This window comes from Stigmatopora argus, chromosome 3 (assembly GCF_051989625.1).
Source record: "Stigmatopora argus isolate UIUO_Sarg chromosome 3, RoL_Sarg_1.0, whole genome shotgun sequence".
NCBI lineage: Eukaryota > Metazoa > Chordata > Actinopteri > Syngnathiformes > Syngnathidae > Stigmatopora > Stigmatopora argus.
The window spans coordinates 13,221,158-13,240,724 of record NC_135389.1 but is presented as its reverse complement, the minus strand read 5'-3'; the positions used below and the strand labels follow the sequence as shown (position 1 = coordinate 13,240,724).

The 19,567-nt window shown below is 39.3% G+C and overlaps 3 protein-coding genes across 5 annotated transcripts; 1 reads left to right on the top strand and 2 right to left on the bottom strand.

Moving 5' to 3' along the window:
- Positions 1-665: 665 nt before the first annotated feature.
- On the bottom strand, positions 666-6,573 carry fan1 (FANCD2 and FANCI associated nuclease 1). The gene is given in 14 exon segments (XM_077597222.1): positions 666-863; positions 930-1,058; positions 1,162-1,356; positions 1,436-1,539; positions 1,678-1,834; positions 2,518-2,682; positions 2,771-2,890; positions 2,952-3,060; positions 3,954-4,085; positions 4,159-4,392; positions 4,478-4,679; positions 4,964-5,104; positions 5,180-6,185; positions 6,187-6,573. Coding segments are annotated over 14 exon segments (2,898 nt in total). The 5' UTR covers positions 6,253-6,573; the 3' UTR covers positions 666-725.
- A 650-nt stretch (positions 6,574-7,223) lies between these two features.
- On the top strand, positions 7,224-15,871 carry apba2a (amyloid beta (A4) precursor protein-binding, family A, member 2a). 3 transcript variants are annotated; one of them, XM_077596966.1, is made up of 12 exons: positions 7,224-7,395; positions 8,562-9,702; positions 9,797-9,901; positions 11,100-11,139; positions 11,229-11,374; positions 11,502-11,588; positions 11,659-11,844; positions 12,197-12,376; positions 12,833-13,045; positions 13,295-13,414; positions 13,876-14,016; positions 15,243-15,871. In XM_077596966.1, the coding sequence occupies exons 2-12, from the start codon at positions 8,737-8,739 to the stop codon at positions 15,312-15,314; spliced, it is 2,256 nt and encodes a 751-aa protein (XP_077453092.1). In that variant the 5' UTR covers positions 7,224-7,395; positions 8,562-8,736; the 3' UTR covers positions 15,315-15,871. The 3 variants fall into 3 exon arrangements, with proteins under 3 accessions (XP_077453092.1, XP_077453093.1, XP_077453091.1); XM_077596967.1 differs by having other exon boundaries at positions 8,548-9,702; positions 11,235-11,374; XM_077596965.1 differs by having other exon boundaries at positions 8,548-9,702.
- A 228-nt stretch (positions 15,872-16,099) lies between these two features.
- duoxa (dual oxidase maturation factor) lies at positions 16,100-19,445 on the bottom strand. The gene is made up of 7 exons (XM_077597030.1): positions 19,299-19,445; positions 19,152-19,209; positions 18,100-18,234; positions 17,820-18,027; positions 17,538-17,752; positions 16,331-16,518; positions 16,100-16,245 (listed from the first exon to the last, which is right to left on the bottom strand). Exons 1-7 carry the CDS (start codon positions 19,443-19,445, stop codon positions 16,234-16,236), a joined length of 963 nt encoding a protein of 320 aa, XP_077453156.1. The 3' UTR covers positions 16,100-16,233.
- Positions 19,446-19,567: the final 122 nt, after the last annotated feature.

Genomic DNA, 19,567 nt, shown 5'->3' with positions numbered 1-19,567 from the left:
AAAGATTATTGAATTGTGAGTACAGATTAGTAAACTGGACCCACAGATTATTATGTGCAATTACAAAACATGAGTTTAATTTTATTAATAAAGGGCAATACATATTAATGAACATATACATGTAAATATGTAAGATTATAGCCGACGGCTAATTTCCATCTTTAGTCCCAAATGAATCAGTCATATGCTCTTCAGGATCAATAACAAATGAATACAGATTAGGGGTTGACATTTCTATCCCAAAGTTCATATTCAGGGGTTTCCTGACATATGGATTTAATTCCTTGACCCCGCTCATAACTCTAAAAAAAAAAATCTTCTAAGGATGCATGAAGGTACCATAGGTTGAAAACATGGATTTTAAATTCATCTTTCATGACCGTCTCGGAATTTCGCTGACAAAAGTTGTAGTATAGTACACAGTGACATATTCAAAAATCATATTAGTTAGTGTCAGCGATTCTTGGTCATCTGTGTTAATATTTGTTTCAAGATGAAATATCTGGGTCACAATGTCAGAGAAAAGAAAAACACCAAAAGCTTTGGGTGAGCTCTGATTATCTGGAGCTGAAAGCTTTTTGTGATCCTGGCTGTGTTGAATGATGATAATAATACTCCCTTTTTGGTGGAAGCGGTTGTTTCACAATCCAAGAAAAATGCACACCTCAGATAAAAGAAACATTTTATTTCAGTTTTTAACCATTTTAGTCTCTCGTTTTGTCTTTTTATTCCACACGAGAGCCTTTAGCGCCAGTTGCCACCACATGACAGACCTCCACATCAGCCCCCAGTTTTTGCAGCTCATCCAGCCAGATCTGTTGCTTCTGGGACAGACGGTCACTGGGCCCCTTCACCTCCACCAGCTAAAACAACAAACGTCCCTAACTTAGATACACTAGATCAGTGCATTTACAGGAACAGGATCTCACCTTGTAGTTGTTATTGGATGTGTTCCACACGACAAGGTCGGGCAAACCTCCACGACAGTGCCGAAAATCTTTCGCCATCCGCGCTACGACTCCTGCTAAGAAGGCTCCACCCATGCATGACACGAGAGACTGCAAACGAACACCACCAGGCGTTCATTTATCATGTTAGGCAACAAACAGTAGTCTTTAATTATGACAAAAGTAGACCTCAAGATATTTAAAAACAAAGTACCTGAGCTTGACTAACTGAGGAGAATCGCTCCCAGTTAATGCACGAACACACTTTACCCTCCTGGGCAATCCAGACATCCTCCAACATAGCATGCAAAATTTCTACAGAAGCGTCATTAATTAGCTGTACGCGGGTATCGATTGCCTCTCTTCGGTTCTCGTAAAAGCTGTCAGTGTAAAAGTCTAGTGGGCATGCCTGTGACAGATGGAGAAAATAACCATGTCAAGATAAATACAAATAAATAAAGTTCAGGTTTGTATGCAACATTTTATACCTGGTACACATTCCGGAAAACGTCCGGTATGCCGTCCATAAAAATGATGTCCCACAACAGAAGAGAAAAAAGTGTTGAGAATGTTGAGCCCTCTCCGTGGAGTCCTATTTCATTTTAAATTAAGACAGATTTACTTACAATTGGAGAAAAAAAATAGGGCTATTGAAAGATAATTATATATAGTATAATATAGTAATATTGTCATATATTCAACTTTCTTCTAAATCCTGCTTGCTGCTTACCTTGGTCAAAACCTTGCTGGCGGTAATGTGTTAAAGACAGTTCTTCTACAGAGCATATGACAGTGGCATCAGTGCAATCTTCTCCATTTGATGGTATAAGAAACCGTGATTTTCCCATGCCACCTTCATGGGGAAACAACTGTCCTCTAATTGTCACCTGTGGACAGATGTCCAAAAGGTATTAACACATTTACCGTATTTTCTCCCGTATTAGCCGCATCCACGTATAAGCCGCACCTTTAAAAATCCCTTAAATCGCAAAATGTTACAATTTCTCATGATTCACAATTGTCACCTCCATATTCATGGTTTTAATAGGGAGTACAAATGTGTTACTTTGAAGGGAAAATCTTGAGAAAAATCATTGCACGTGGTAGTTCTGAGATACTGTATGAATCGAAAGGATCGTCTGATGGATTGCACATTCCTAAAGGGTGTTTTCCTGCACGTGGACAAATTAAAAAAGGAAGTTATGTGAGCAGTACAACCAGGAAATGTGTCCGAAGCGGTCTAGTTTGTCATCCCTAGGAAAGATGGCAGTGCCCTGAACGGGCAATGGTAGTGAGTTTTTTCACATTTTATCCAAGATACGTTTTTTTCCCTTGAATTTCATTCATAGACGTCGAAATACATTTTGCTTAGCATTTTATCTGTTTGTCTTTTCTCGATTATGGCGTTTAGTCTTTGTCACGTTGCCGTTTCGTGCATAACAAGTCTAATTTCTGTGCATATAGGCTGTACCCTTGATTCAGTCTTTTTTGTTGTTGCGAAAAATACGGCGTATATGCGAGAAAATACGGTAAATATTTATGCCCCAACCTTTATTGAAGTCATACCCACATGTCTGACATCCTGGACATCGATAGTAGGCAGATCTCGGAGCTGCGGACGATACTTCTTGAAACTGGCGGATTCTCTCATCCTAAAAGCTCTTTGGTAGAGGGAGAGCTTATGTCCCGTCCGCACAAGGGGGTCGGACAACCCGTCTTTGATAGCGCAGATAGCCTGGTTGCCATCAGAAGTGAAAACTCAAAACAGGTTTGGAATTTTAAAAAGGTCAATAAAAAAACAAGCGCCAACTCCATTTACTCACTTGCTCAGGTTTTTTTAAGTGCTGTTGAAGGTTCAGCGCCAGTCTGTCCCACCAGCGCCCTCGACTGTCAAGACAGTAAACGTCCTGGAGCAATAAAGACCGTAACTCGTCGACAGCCTCCTGGGATTATAAAAAAAAAGTTAGATTGTAGAAAAAAAAGAAAAACAATTGAGGAACAAACCTCATATCGACGTAACCTCTGTAATATCTCTACGCCTCTTGACAATATACGAGTGTAGGCCCATCCTGTGGTGAAACTACGTAGGAATATTGGGAGCTCTTTGTGGTGACTAAAGAAACAGAAGAATATTAAATTAAGAGTAAGCAAACAAACATTGTCAAGTATTTCACACATGGAAATTGTGAATATAGTCATTGCAATTTTGAAATCGCCAAGCCCACAATTTATTTCATGTGCCTTTGATTGACCTAAGATCTGTTGTGCTAACAAATAAATGAGCTATCTTTTCATTTTAAGAGGAATATCTAAATATCACATCACAAAATTAATCCACAAAGTTGTATGCTGTGTAACACATGCTTATTGCATACAGGTCTATATTAAATTCTAAATATACACATAAATGCTTCTCATATTTTGGAAACCAGACAGTAGCTGACAGTAGTAGATGATTTAACCCACATGTTTCAAAGTGGCGGCCCGGGGGCCAAATCTGGCCCGCCGCATCATTTTGTGTGGCCCGGGAAAGTAAACCATGAGTGCCGACTTTCTGTTTTAGGCTCAAATTAAAATGAAGAGTATAGATGTATATTAAATTTCCTGATTTTCCCCCATTTTAAATCAATAATTGTAATTTTTTAATCATTTTTTCTGTTTTTAGTTCAAAAATCATTTTCTAAAATCTAAAAAAATATTTAAAAAAGCTAAAATAATAATAATAATCGGACATAGGCCCTGTCGTCATCATCAACAACAAAAGCCTAATTGTCATCACACCCAGAAACTGCGTATGCCGAAATTGGTAATAAACATTGTTTTAGAGCTATAAAAAAATGAATATTCAGGGATTTTACTCCAGTTCTTTTAATCCATTTATAAAAAAAACCTAAATATTATATCTAAAATGGTCCGGCCCACGTAAAATCAAGTTGACGTTAAAGCGGCCCGCGAACTAACCTAACCCGAGTCTGACACCCCTGATTTAACCAATGCCGGTCTCACCTGAGATCACCACTCATCTTCAGGTCCTGCCAATCATTCTTGGCTGAAGTATAAAGGTCCATAGCTTCTTCCCAGTGGCCTATCTGCATGGCCAAGGTCACCTCCTGCAACCCTCGCATGGAGGCTTCATATCTGAGAGGATTGCCACAGCCATGAGAAAAAAAAAACATCACCTAAACAATCCCAGAACACACATTAGGCTCACCTGATGAGGTCCTTTCTTTCCTGAAAGACCTTCACAGTGCGTTGCACTGTGTAATCTGGAAAGGCCAGGCGCCCCGAGTTGACAAGCAGGATGGTGTAAAGCTGGTTTTGCCCTCCCGCTGCCAAATCCTCATCATCCATAGAGTCGGTCAGGGAGAAGAGCAGAAGGATGCGAGAAAAGACAGCCCGGGGAGAGCGGCGCAGACGCACACAGGAACCCGCGTGCTGCTTTGCCCTTTAATACAAATCGTTCAGTTGGGAGGTTGAGATGAGAAAATGAAAGTCTTTTGTAAATGTTAACATAGATAGCGCGATGTCACCTTTTCAGGATGACAGCACCAATGTTGCTTTGAGCCTGGCACAAAGAGAAAAGGGACTTCTGCTTGCTTAAACGGAGAAGACCATCGACTAGCTGTTGTTTTTGAGTGGTGGAATTGCCCAGGTGAAAAGTCTTTGCCAACGCTTTCAGCTCAGGCGCTGGTAGGAGGTCGAGAACTTCCTCGACGTTGCACAGTTCATTCTCTTTAAAAAAATCATTGACAATTTCAACATCACAATTGATGGAAGAGCAGAATATTAAGGGTAAGCTTTTCTTTTGACAACATGGCGGCCCATTGAGATGAGAGAAAATGTATGGATTCATCTGTTTCATTCTATGAACATGATAGCAATCAAAATGTGTTTTCAAAAGTGGAAAAAACAATATTTTTAGTGCATGTATGTAACCTATCCCAAAACCATAATGTTCTTAGAAAGGAATTCTCAAGTATAACCTCAATCATATCATAAGCGGTAATAGCCGTTACCTGCCTCCAGAAGGCCTGCTTGCACTAGTTCCTGAGCAATAGGCCCCAAATTACTGGATATTTCTTCATAATCCAATTTATCCACTTGGAGCCACTTCAGCTTTCGCTGAAACAGTCTCACATACAACTTCTGTCCCTTGACTTTAAAGGAAGGAGAGAAATACATGTTGAGAACAAGGTATATTACAGCATTTTTTGTTAAATATTTGGGCCCACCTGAGAGGTTCTCAAAAGCCTGAACCGGCATCATGTCATCTTGGTCAAAAAGGCTTCTGTCATCGTCGTTCTCCAAAACAGCCCGTAGGACTGTTTGAAAATTGCGTAGGTAATAGGGCAGTTTTTGCGGGGGTGAGGTGTTGCCAGTCTGGTCACTGATGCTTTTCTCAAAAACACTCACCGTTTGTAAATCATGGCAAATGTGAGAGGACTTGTCTGAGCATGAACGTGAATCACAATCAACAGGATAGGCGACTTGGGTTTTGGTTTTTAAACTATCCCCTCCCTGTTCAACAAATGTCGTTGCTTCCGTTGACATGGTTCCCTCATGTTTTGGTTTCTTGATTAAATCAGACACATTACCAAAGTCAGGTGCCTTATTCTTCTTCCGTTTGACCTTTGACCGGGTCTCTGGTTTAGGGTCTTTTTCCAGATTTGACAAACTTGCTGCTGCTACTGTTGTTGGATACGTCTCGGCGTTAATCGCTGGTAATTGGATGGATGTTTCTGAGTCTGCGAATTTTTCTGAAGCCAGACTGACAAGATTTTCTTTCTGAGAATTGCTAACATCTTTCATAGAGTCTTCATGCAGATCAGGATGTGCATGTTTCACATCTGTGTGTGTTCTCTCATTTCCTCTTTGGCATGTTTTCGACAACCTGGAGGAGATACTTCCCAAATCCAGCGTTCTGACGACAGTTCTGCTGCTAATCCCCCGAGACACCTTCAAAGAGGTTCTCGTCTTGAAATAAGGACTTGTCTCAGTTCCTTCTTCAGGCAGCTCTGGATCCTTCAAAGACTGGGAAGAATTCCTGCTGGATGACTCGACCGTATTATTTGCCGATGAGCACTGGCTGTCGGTTCTCTCAAAGTTCTTGCACTGCAAATCGATGTGTTCATTGATCCTCAATCGAGGAACCATTTGACCACAAAGCGGGCAGGACACTTTTGGAGGCTGAGGGTTGCAGAAGAACGACGTGATGGGGGTCGTCGTGATCAGCGCCGCATTTCTTCTTTTTCTTTGACAATGACAAACTCCGCCTGGGTTTGTTTTTATCTCTTTTGTCGGCCATGACAGACGGCAAAATAAATGTAAGAAAAAAGCTGGTTTAACTATATTTTCCAGTAACTTCTCGTTAAGAATCGGCTGCTATTGCTAACGCAAACATTTCCCCGCTTTCGTAGAGGTTCGAAAGAGCGAGTAAGGGTGCTAGTCTCTCAGTTAATAGAGTAAAAAGTATCATTTTTATAAATCATACCAATACACAACCAGGACGAATGATCAAAATGTGGTACTACATACTCATTTGATCATCAGCGTCAGTGCTACATAACAGAGACAACAAGTAGAGCAATGATCATTTCAGACAGCAGCAATCGAGTAAATCCGCATCGATATGTTTACCCTTCTTCCATGCTCAATAATATTGAGTGAAAATAATTCAATATTGATATTCCCCGGGGAAATCAGAACAGTTCTTTTTGTATAAAAGTATCATAGTAGAATGTAATTATGACTTAATACTTTCCTTATATATATATATATATATATATATATATATATATATATATATATATATATATATATATATATATATATATATATATATATATAAGGAAGGCATAAAATAAAATTATAAAAGTATTAAGTCATAATTACATTCTACTATGATACTTTTATACAAAAAGAACTGTTCTGATTTCCCCGGGGAATATCATATAACATCTCTCTCTCTCTCTCTCTCTCTCTCTCTCTCTCTCTCTCTCTCTCTATATATATATATATATATATATATATATATATATATATATATATATATATATATATATATATATATATATTATATATATATATATATATATATATATATATATATATATATATATATATATATATATATATATATATATATATATATATATATATATGTGTAATAACACTCTAAAGTTGTACATCAAAATAGCATTAATAAAGAATAACATTTATAGTTTCTTTCCTTTTAAGGGCGTATCATTTATTCTGCATTATGTGAGCGTTGGGGAGTGGAACTGTGATCACGTGACAGCGACTTTACCTTTTATACACATGTTCCCGGGCTCGTGCTCAGCGTGTGCATCTTTAATTCAAAATTCAGCATCCCAAAGAGGCAATCTCCTCATCTTCTCTGTTGTGGACAACACGCACTTCCTTCACAAAGGGAAGCCAGGCGATAACGGTACGTGCACGGATGGATGTTTACAATCTTTAGGTAGGCGAGGTAGGGCGACGCTGATTTGATAAGAGCAGACGAAGCTGGACGTGCTTATTTAGCAGCACATCAGTTGGATGTCAGCGTAGTGCGGTGTTGAAAGCAAGGTCGATTTCCCTCGTTTGACATGTAAATCCTAACGAGTGTTGCTTGTGCTTTATGCGTTAAATGCCTTTTTATAATATCCAACCGTGTGTCGTATAATGCGGCGTTCACTGCGCGGAGCGACCACAACAACCCAGTCTGCATCTGCGGCAAAAGTTGGCCATAAAAACGGTTCCAAAATAGCTCTCCGAAAGCGTCAAGGACAGAGTGATCTTCTTCCACGCCTTTTTTTTCTGGGGTGTATTAAAGTATACCATTTGCCTTTTGATGGATAGTTCCTCACCATGGAGAGATCAAGGCACTTGGATGCTCCCAATCTATAATCATTGGCATTTTATATCAGTATTTGATCTGAGCACCATAACCAGCAAAGTAATTCGGCGCAACAAATGTTTTTTTTTTTTGCATTTAAATCGAGTCCTGGTTTTGAAGGTTAGTGTCATTTGTTGTGATCTGTGCCATTTTGTCAGTTCACAGCAGGTGTCAAATTGTGTGATGGGGAAAAAGTCAGTATATTAATATTAAGATGAGTACCTAATTTCATATTGCTAATTGAGACTTTCTTAGGGCATCATTACAGTTGATACAACAAAGAAAAAATATCAGTCAACATCAGTATTTATGGTTGATAATCAAATGACAACATGCTAATGTTGTACCTCTCCGGATTGGTATTGGTCTTCAGACCGCATTTTGAGGGGTCATGGTCTTGAAATGACTGGCAAGGGAGAGTCAGGATTTTCTACCAAAACTAGAACTTCAACTTGATTATTTAGATTTTAAGGAAAAAGTCTTTAAAAAATACAATACAAATATACATTCAATTTTTGTCTTACTAATACTCCACCACACCTAGAAATCCATACAATGTTAAAAACACAGTTTCCACACTGTTTACATTGCATTTTTTTGCCCCAAATTCTTGGTAGAATCTAATTTTAGGCAAAAAAAATCTGTCAAAATGTTCACTTACTGATGTCTGATGTACTCTCCTATTTTTTCAATCCCATAAAGCTTATTTTTCACAGGGTTGAGAGTACTTGGTTTAAATAACCAATAATGGCTTGCAGAAATAGGCAAGAAACAATTTCCTGAGGGAGCACGACCGAGCAGAAGATATAAATTCTCTAAGAGCGAGTCTGTCCGTCCTCTACCTTGAAGGATGATCTCCACAAGCAGCTGATCCCTGCTAAACACTCCCTTATGAGTTGTCAACCGAGGGGTGAAGACATGGAGGACACATGCTCCGAATATGACAACGTAGGCTCTGATGTGGAGCAGGACTATGACGAGGTGCTGCATTTGAGCAGAGAGGGCGCCGTAGATACGAGGTTCTACAAGCAGTACCACCACGAAGACGGGGGTTACGTCAAAAACGCGGCCGGTAAAAACGGTAACGAGCGGTCGACGGCCACGCCTCGGCAAAACACGCAGAGGCGCAACGGGTCGCAATCGGCCGCCAAGTCCCACGCGGCTAGCCGTCCGTTTAGATCGCGTTGCGCCCCCGTCGAGACGGCGGAGGTCGAAGAAGTGGGAAAAGGTCTGGAGAACAGGTTCTTCTTCTGCGACGGAGATGAAATAGAAGAGGTGCTGGATGGAGTGAGATTTATAGAAGATTTAGAGGAAGCTGAATATTGTGATCAAACACGGGCTGGCCTTTACCAGGACAATGAAAGGATTGGAAAGGGCGGTGATGAAAGGGAAAGAGAGGACGACGGCGGATTGACAAGAAACCGTAACGTGGCGGGAACAAATCTGAATCGAGACTCGTCTCACGTGTGCTGTAAGGAGGAAAGAGAGGGAAAAGGACCAGAGAAGAAAGCCGGCGCCTCGCAGGATATTGAACACGTTACCTCCGAGGTTAAAGGTTGCACAAGCAACAAAAATGATCATCGCATGAAGCCGTCCTCCACGGAGAGCAGAAAAGCGCCCGTGCGAACCAAAGCCAAACCCAGCAAGCAACACTCGTCCCCTCGTCACGGCCAAGAACCGATGAACAGCCAGAAGGCCCAATCTCGAAGGGAGGCCATTTCTGGTGCCAGACAGTACTGTAAAAATCAAGATGGCAAACTGAAGGAGATCAAGCCGTACCCGCCTCTCCGTCAAGCATCCGAGCAAGAGGAAGTGCCCCCCGAGAAGAGCCACGCCCAACAGCAGGAACTCCAGCAGGTTTGATTCATTTCCAATCAGAATGAGAGAATTTTATCCTTCTCGACAGAGGGAGGAAAAACTTTGGAAAATTCTTTTCGATTATTGAACGCAGGAGGAAAAGCCAAGCCCGGTCATGATGCAGGAGCAGATTCCTGAGCCCATGAGGAGACCTCAGAGTCCAGAGCACCTCATTGATGCTGAAAGCACTTCCCCTAAGGTAACAAAAAACATTTTTACCTATGTGGGTGTTTTTAGAACCATGCAGGGAATCTCAAAGGTGAATCCAAACTTGTGTAAAACTGTGATTTAATCATTTTGGTTTTCAAAATATTGATGAAAATCTACTGTAAAATGTATATACCGTAATTACTCGAATATAACACGCAGGTTTTTGCAAAATAATTAATTCCAATAGTTGGGGGTGCGTGTTATAATCAAAAACTAATTTTTTTTTTTTTTTTTTTTTTTTTTTTTTTTTTTTGTGTCTTGTTACATGGCCCTTAGCCTGGTGCTTTTCTTGCCAAATAAATTGAATTGAAATTGAATTGAATAAAATAAATTACAAATTTTCGATCGAAAAAAGCATTGTCAAACTCACTTTGACGCACGGATTTTACGTCATCTCGTAGAGCCGACGCACGGATTTTACGTCATCTCGTGAAGCCGACGCACGGATTTTACGTCATCTCGTAAAGCCGAGACCACCACTGCCCCCCTCTAGCCTCGTACCCGTCTCAGTTCACCCTCTCTCAGTTCAGTGTTATAATCAATAACTAAAATAAATTACAAATTTTCGATCGAAAAAAGCATTGTCAAACTCACTTTGACGCACGGATTTTACGTCATCTCGTAAAGCCAATCGGATGATGTGTTGTGGGAGGAAGAGGAAGTGGATGAAGGAAGCGTGGACGTTGATAGGATTCTCAACGAAGAGATGTATGAGAGGACAGACAAAGAGAGAGAGGAACTTTTCATTTGAAGGATTCTAATGAATAAATTTGTTTGAACAAAACAATCGTGAAACGAAGAAAAAAAGGTAAGATTTCTGATTTTCGTCAGCGGGAAATTTTAGGTGCGCACTATATTCGAGTACTGCGTTTTTCCAGATTTTTTTGGCCCAAAGTTATACCTGCGTGTTATTTTCGAGTGCGCGTTATATTCGAGTAATTACGGTACTTAAAGCCGCACTAACTAGATGTATGTGTATTTTATGGTCATTTTCTGTGAAAAAACAGTTGCCAGTATTTTATCATAAATTCAGTGTAACGCCCTAAGATGAATGCGACAATAGATAGGATCACGATTGTTGTATTTCCTCCTCTTTATTTCATTCACATTGCGGCAAAATTTACCCTGACTATTGAGATGATCTGTAAAAATCATCTCCATACTGACTAATATTTTCCTTTATAAAGAAAACACAAGAAGCTGCTTCCTTCCCCAGTTTTGAAGACGGTAAGTCAATGGAAGTCTGAGCCTATTCATCAAAGTCTTGACACATTTGTAAGTCTTATCCCGGATGCTTTTTTGGCTATTTCACAAAGTCCCAGGTCCCTGTGAGCCAGAAGATCTTATTGACGGGATTATCTTTGCCGCTAACTACCTTGGCTGCACTCAGGTGCTCTCTGACAAGAATCCGACCAAGACTGTCCGCATGTCGCAAGCTCACGAAGCAGTCAGTCGTATCAAGGTAGGCGACCTCCGCTTCAATTCTCGCATGATAAGAGACATGAATCACTTTAAGAGTTGATTGAATTTTGACCACACGATGACGCTATTGCATCTGATTTTCACGAATTGACTATTCCACGTCCAAGAGCCAAGATGAAGACTCCCAAATGATGACTGAAGTCGACCTGTTTATCTCCACTAAGACGGTCAAAGTGCTCAATGCTGACACACAGGTGAACGAAACCACGTGCTGGGTGCACTTGATCATTTGCTACAGAAAATTCCCTCTTCCTTTCCCTGTAGGACACAATGATGGACAGCGCCTTGCGTACCATCTCCTATATTGCTGACATCGGCAGCATTGTGGTCCTGATGGCCCGCAGGCGCTTGTCTCAAGGATCGTCGGAGGATTTCTCCGAAACTGTAGAGTCCGGCAGTGAAGGGAATAGTCAGTTCGGCATGATCTGCTATGTTTTTGAGTCCGAGGATGTAAGTACACTCATCCCTCGATTTTCGTGGATATGGTAGACCAGACATGGCCGCGATTATGGAAAAAGCGCAAAGTAGGATCACCCCTACTATTACGACCATACTATATTCATTAGTCTTACTCATCTAAATCTAATAACCACAATTCATTACCTACAACTGCACATTTCCAGGAATTATAGCTAAATAGGTAATGCTTTGTAACTAGGCTTACATATTTGCCATTTATCACAACTGTATAAAAAACGATGTATCAAGTTCTTTCCAATACGTTACTGTATACATTTACGTTTTGTTGTCCACTGTCGTTTTTGCTGAGTTCCGTTAAAGCCTGTATTCTGACCTCCCACAGGCCCAGCTCATCGCACAGTCCATCGGTCAGGCCTTCAGCGTAGCCTACAGGGAGTTCCTGCGAGCCAATGGCATCAACCCGACAGACTTGAGTCAGAAACAATACAGTGACATCATCAACTCACAGGAAATGTACCACGACGACCTGATCCATTTCTCAAATTCGGACAACTGTAAAGAGGTATGGTTATGTTTGTATGTAAACATCCACGGCAGCGGTCCCCAACCTTTTTTTAACTTGAGCAAGCAAACAAACAAATGTGATTGCCCTTTAGCTTACATATTTAAATGTTCAGATAATAAGACAGTTTTTGCATGTTTTGATTGAGGCAAAATAACATGCTTTTTCTCTCGAATATATTGTTATAATCATTTGTTTCAGATGTATACTCATTAATTTGTGTATAAAAATTGAATTTGGTGTTCAAAAAGTCTTTTTTCAAACTTGAGTCTTGAAAAAGAGGGTGTCGTCTTATATCCGGGTCATAGTAATAATACCAATGACTTATTATTATTATGACAACTTTTCTCGCTTCAAGTAGAAGGGTAAGACTGAAAACATTCATATTTATTTCGTGATTGGGGACAGTGGATCTATGCTAAAGGAGAAACTTGAACTTCCTTTGATGTATTATAGTTGTGCGTGGAGAAGCAAAAAGGAGAGAACCTGGGGGTGGTGATTGTGGAGTCCGGCTGGGGTTCCATACTCCCCACGGTCATCCTCGCCGGAATGCTGAACAGCGGCCCGGCGGCACGTTCTGGCAAACTCAGTGTTGGAGATCAGATCATGTCCATCAACGACACAAGCCTGGTGGGGCTTCCCCTTGCCACCTGTCAGGGTATCATCAAGGTATCCCTCCTTTGTGACGCTAACAACTCTGGCTACATCGGATGGTCCTTGTGAGCCCTCCCAGTACAAACAGATTGGACGCCTATCCTTGTTAAGAGCAGCCAATGAGTTCAAGTCTTAATATTGTTTTGCTTCAGATTTTTTTAAACCGTTATTTTAGCTCTCTAGTACTTTTAGCATTATTGCACCATTTCATCACCAAGTGTACATTCAAAGCACCTGTTAATTCTTGGGTGTTGTGTCTTCCAGGCTCTGAAGAATCAGGTGAAAGTGAAAATGAGTATTGTGAGCTGCCCCCCTGTCACCACGGTCCTCATCAAGAGACCTGATCTTAAATTCCAGCTTGGGTTCAGTGTTCAAAATGGCATAGTGAGTGTCCAACAGAAGAAGAAAAAAAAGCATTGATTTTCCAGAAAATGTATTTAGCTCATTTCTGGCTCTTGGTGACTTTATCATCCCAACTTAAGCCCATTTGTGTTTTTACAATTTAATCAGGTAAAAGAACTGGCGTGGATAGATCTTAAACAACAATTGAATGAAATTATTTGTAATAGTAAACCTAACAGCTCTTTTCCGCAGCCGTCTTTGGCTAATTGTTGTTTTTTTAAAGCTATAGTTATGCAAATAACATTGTCACATTAGCAGCTGCCTATTTTGTTTGTTGTTCCCAATTTTACTATTACTTCAATGTATAATGTTCCAAAAACTTCAAACCTTCATAACAGCTTTAAATCATTAATGTATAAACATTTACATGCCAAGGAGAAAAAAAAGTGACCTATTGGTTTCAATGTATGTTAAAATGGATCTCCTTGCTTTTTTTGTTAAAGATCTGCAGCCTGATGCGAGGCGGGATCGCCGAGAGAGGCGGCGTACGCGTGGGCCATCGAATCATCGAGATAAACGGTCAAAGCGTGGTCGCCATGCCGCACGACAAAATCGTGCAGACCCTGTCCGTGTCAGTGGGTGAGGTAAGAGATCGTCATCTGTAGGAGGAAGCTGTGTGCGCACAATAGCATTTTTCAGTCTTTATGCTCACATAAACAAACGGGTTGCTCGCAGCATTCGAACATCTGCTCAGTGCCATCTGCTCCACACAAAGCACGGTATAGTCATATCTAAAAAAAGCACGCATGCCAAGAAAAAAAAATGCAATATCATCAATTCACATGTAACATCTTGTAATGGCTTCCTTGTTCCATGTTCTATTTATCTACGATAGGGCACAAACCACTTGATATAAGGTAAACTCATGTATTCTTTGATGGTAATTTTCATCAAAATTATCTCATAAATACTACATATCCCAGCATGAATCGCGCACGGGGGAAAATGAAGTCACAGGCTGCTTACCGTAGTTGCGAGACCTGTAGATGATGTGTACCCTATCGACTGATTTATTTTATTTTATCGCGATAACAATTTTAGTATTGGTCCATATATAAGGCGCACTGGATTATAAGGCACCCTGTCTAAAATTTAAGACTTTTAAGTGCACCTTATAGTCGCGAAAATACTTTGTGATTATTTACTTCACAACATATTTGAATTTGAGGTACTTATCACCGTGTCTGGAATTACTGTAGTTGATTTTAAACCTGTTTGAGCTTTAGTTTTCTAGTACAAGGTTTGTCTAAAGGGAAACTAAAAATTTGTTCTAAATTCACTTGGGGAATAATGTTGTTAACCTGAAAATTTTAATCATGTAAAAAATGTCTGTCACCTCGGGGATTTAACAGAGGGTTGCTAACAAGTTTGAGCATTATATAGAGAGAATAAAAACATCTTTAAGCGACAGCCACATCCAGTATTTTTTATTATTATTGATTGAATTTTTTTTAATGAAAAACGTATGAATTCATCATTTTGTATATTTTTTTGTTTAAGAGAAGAAAACACAACTGTGCAATTTTATTTGATGCTTTTTGATGACATTGTAAATTTAGTGGGGGGTCTAGTACAGTAATTTATATATATATGAATGAAGACATATATCAACTTCCCGTATTTTACTGTTGCGTTGTTGGCTGTACTTTCAATTTTACGCACATGCTCAAAGGTGTGTTCTGGGGCTACTGCAATTGGAAATAGATATATTTTTATTGTTTTTAGAGTAAAATCAAGTAGAATGATGACTGTGACTCCAAACAAGCTGACAGTGTATTCTTTTTTTCGTTTTCTTTCCGTTTTGCGCCAGATCAACATGAAGACGATGCCCGCCGTCATGTTCCGTCTCCTCACGGGGCAGGAGACTCCGTCCTACATATGAGGGCGCATGAGCAAAGTATTATTTTTCTATCATTTTAATATGATTTGGGGGTGTCGTTGCATTCTGTAAAGATGCCGCGGTTGTCATTTCAGGTTTAATCTTGAATTACATTCTCATAATGGCCTTATATTGTCAATTCTGTCGTGTCGTGTGTGAGTGCGGGAGAGACGTAGCTCTATGGTCACCTTTATTTTCTTATGAAAAGAAGTGCAGTTATATTTTAGTTAGTCAATTTTTATGGTCTCTTCGTAATTCCAATGTAAATACTGCGGGTTACTCAAGGACTGGATTGAGAGGGTCATATTATGCATGGTAAAATGACACATTTCTGACCGGAATTCATGCTAATCTATTTCTAAAAGTACTACACATACATGTTCTGTCATACACCACATAAAGCCACTAGTTTATGTCCATAATGGAGATGCTGAAGGCCAAAGACAACCCTTCAATTTCAAATGCAGTTTTAAGAGATAACCTTTACAAGAGCGTAGAAGAATGTACTTTATGGAATGAATGTAATAATGTAACACAAATAATACAATCTCAATGCTTAATTCATGTTCTTGACTTTGTCTTTTATTCTGCTGCAACTTAAGTTGACAGGTCAAAAAAAAACATTTTTAGCTATTTTTTTTACTATTTAAACTGGCGTTTTGAAACTGAAATCGAAAAAACACTAGTTTTTTACTGCCCAGTGAAAATAATAATACACACCAAGGCTAGACTAAGAAATAATGAAGTTATGTTTATTAACATCGCAGTGCATGGATTCCATAGAAAATGTTTTATATTTACAAATACAGTGCAGTTAAATGGCGAGTCACAAAATACATAGAACATTAACAATTGACATTCTTTGTAACACATTGAGGAAATCTTCAAGCATTTAGTGCTCAAATTTGACAGAAGGAAGGACTCAGACATCTTCCTGAAACAATGATCGTATAAGGAAAAAAAAGGTTATTAGTCCAAAAATCATTGATTTATTTTTTCATCATCAATTATTTACTCACCACAGTAACTGGACATGGTGAGACTGTTACATGATCCAGGAAGGCTGAATTCAGGTATGTCTCCCCATAAGACGAGGCCATGTCATTTTCACTGGTGTCCACGTCCACACTGAAAGCCTCCTTTATCTTCTCAGGTACCAAAAAGTTCATCATCAGCACCAGAACTCCGATGATAGTGCATAGCACACCTGAGAAGGATTTAAGTTCAGCAAAATCTGAGTCAGTAAATCTTTTTTTTTTTTGGGACTGCCTTTCACAGCGTACACATCCTCCTACTACCAATGGATTGGACTTTTCTTATTGCTAAATAGTGTTCATTGGCTGCCATTGATGGTTATATGCTCTGAAATGAAACTTTTTCTAATGGTTTAGAACACAGTAACTTTGTCATATTAACGCTTACAATAATGAAACTCAGATCAACAACTGTTAATGCTTTTTCCATAAATGACCTCTTTGGTTCTGTCAGCCCTCCTAATCAATAGAGCTTGGACATCAATAGTCGTCAATGGCAATGAAACATGATCATCCCGGTTAAAATGGATTTGATGTCTATCGCTGTCAATGACAGTGAATAAGTTGATGATTATGATTTTTTTGTTTTACTTCAAAATTTTAGTGTGGAGGATATACATCACAGCTGTCAAACAGGCTATTTTGTGAAAGTATATCATGTGTAGGGGCTTTCTAAAATTAAATTTATTAACATTTTAGTAGTCCGCGACCCTAGTGAGGATAAAGCGGTTCAGAAAATAAGATAAGAGACGTTTTAGTAGTCCGCGATGAAAGATTAAGAACTTGAGGAAAAAAAGGGAATTTGATGATTTTTTTTCACATTTTTTTCAAAATATTAAATGTGTTAAAATGTTTTTTAAAAAAATCAATTTCAACATTTTAACAATTAAGAAAAAAAAAGAAACAAATCATAGCTGTATTTTTATTCATCTGTTTTTATTAATATAGACAAGCTAAAAATAAATTACTGTATGGTTCCCCTTTAGTTTTTTTTAAAATTAAATAACTAATATTTTTTAATTCAATAATAATTTTATTTAACAATTGAATGCATTAAATCATTTTAAAAAGAGAGAATATTTCATACATTTTCCCTTTTCTTCCAAAAAGAAATTAAAAAAAAAAAGAGATTTATTTTTTAATTGAAAGACTAAAAATCAGGTAAATTATAGCAAGTGAATTATTTAGTTACCGGTAGCTAGAGCCAACCAGAAGGAAAGGCTGTACTCGGCTTCAAAAGAGGCCATCCCAATGGAGAAAACGCAGTGTGGCCCATTCTTGATGGTGGCGAATGCAGCAGTCGAAATGAAGATGAAGGCGGCTGTCGCCAACATCATGTAGCTGGCGTATAAAATGACCGGCATGGAGAGAAGGACATTGGCAAGCGTCCAGCAGCAAAATGCCGTCCTGGTTAGAGTGTTGAGTTATTTCTCCCGCAGTCAATCATTACCACCACATCTTCACATTTTCATACCAGAGAGTCGCAGATGCATATCGCCCCGAGTGTCGATAGCGAAAGATGAGGCCGCACGGGCTGTTAAGTGTGAATTTCTCGGCGATGTACAGGATGGGGTTGGGTAGCCCTTTCTCCAATGCGGCCTTGTACTCCTCCTCCATAGTCTCGTGCCAAGTGAACATCTCGTTATAGTCAATCGTCTCGTTCAATTGGACGACGGGATTCCCTGCGGAGAGCAAAAATTGAGGGTTTTTTAAGGTTTTTAATGTTTTTTTGACACAGTTTTTGTCTCACTCACCTTTGAGTGTGACATTAATGCCATACAAGCCAACGTGTAAGCCGACGTCGGCGTGAACCACCGCGTTGCTGAAAGACTTGTAGGTGGTATTTGTGCTCACGCGGGCCTCGGCCCAGTTGTCGGTAAAATTGAGTGCTAGAGAAAAAAGAGGGGATTTGATTGCTGTTGCTGCATAAAAAAAAGTTGTGTTTAGATGACCAGTTGTGGTCAAATGTTTACATACACTTGTGAAGAACATAATATCATGGCTCTCTTGAGTTTCCAGTTATTTCTACAACTCTGATTTTTCTCTGATAGAGTGATTGGAACAGATACTTTTTTGTCACAAAAAACATTCATGAAGTTTGGTTCTTTTATGACTTTATCATGGGTGAACAGAAAAAAGTGATCAAATCTGCTGGGTCAAAAATGTACACGTGTATGTAAACTTTTGACCACAACTGTATGTGTATTTATATATAATGTGCAATATGGACTTTTTGAGATCTAGTTTCCAACTGCCAAAGACATTTGGCGTCCAATAGTGTGATGTCCAATCATCTGCTTCGAATTTTAATGATTTTTTTTCACTAGTTGACGTCAAATCAATTTGAAGTGGGAGAGTGGCAGCTAATGAACGTTTGTTCAGTCGCTGACTAAGCTACAATACAATTCATTTACATTCAAGTGAGTATAGTACAGTGATTTAGTATTATAGAAAAATAATATTTATAAAATAGAGTCAGTTTACTATTTTAGCCCGGTAGTATTTGGTCGCTCATATTTGTGGTCGTTAATATGAAAATATACATTCTTTTGCTAGGTCATTATTCTATCTTTCCTTTGTGAGTGAATTTAGTCACTTAATACCTGTTTAGTGAAAGGTGCACATTTGGCTAGAAAAAAGATAACTACTTCACATACGATTAAAAAAGAGTGTTGTTACGCAGTTCATGTTCAATGTTTTACAATTAAAAAAAAAGATTGATTCGAATGTTAAAAAAAATGGATTGGCAAAAATCGAGACTGAAAAATTGTGATCTAGGTTCTCTCGACTCCCACAGAAAACTCACCGACGATGATAGCTCCAATAAATAAGCTCAAGATGATCCTCACCAGCCAGAAGAGCCGCTAATTCCAAAGAAAAAGTAAAAAAACTAAGTTTTAAAGTGGATTTTAAGACAGTGGACAGTGGACTGATTTCAGAGGCTTTCACTCACCGATTTTCCTCGAATCCCGGGGAGAATGAGCAGCAGACAGAGCGCCGGGAGAAGGAAGCACACAATGACGGCGAGCAAGCGACCGCTGAAGATGAAGGAAGTCCTGTCCATGTTGTAGAAAGGATAAATATTGTCGTAGAAAGTCATGGCGGCTTCTGTGGAGAGAAGCAAACATCCGCGTTGCAAGAAAGCTGGAAAAATGTGGAAAAATGAAGGACAAACCTGAATCTTGGAAGTGGAGGCTTGAAGGTGCGAATGTGACTCATGAG

What these genes read in the sequence shown, in the direction of transcription:
- apba2a (XM_077596966.1), top strand. Translation starts at nt 8,737, where the DNA reads ATGAGTTGTCAACCGAGGGGTGAAGACATGGAGGACACATGCTCCGAA. An exon ending in CTTCCCCAGTTTTGAAGACG is followed by an intron (nt 11,140 to 11,228) that starts GTAAGTCAATGG and finishes TATTTCACAAAG; the next exon opens with TCCCAGGTCCCTGTGAGCCA. An exon ending in AAGCAGTCAGTCGTATCAAG is followed by an intron (nt 11,375 to 11,501) that starts GTAGGCGACCTC and finishes TCCACGTCCAAG; the next exon opens with AGCCAAGATGAAGACTCCCA.
- duoxa (XM_077597030.1), bottom strand. Translation starts at nt 19,445, where the DNA reads ATGACTTTCTACGACAATATTTATCCTTTCTACAACATGGACAGGACT. An exon ending in CCGGGATTCGAGGAAAATCG is followed by an intron (nt 19,210 to 19,298) that starts GTGAGTGAAAGC and finishes CTTTGGAATTAG; the next exon opens with CGGCTCTTCTGGCTGGTGAG. An exon ending in CATTAATGTCACACTCAAAG is followed by an intron (nt 18,028 to 18,099) that starts GTGAGTGAGACA and finishes TGCTCTCCGCAG; the next exon opens with GGAATCCCGTCGTCCAATTG.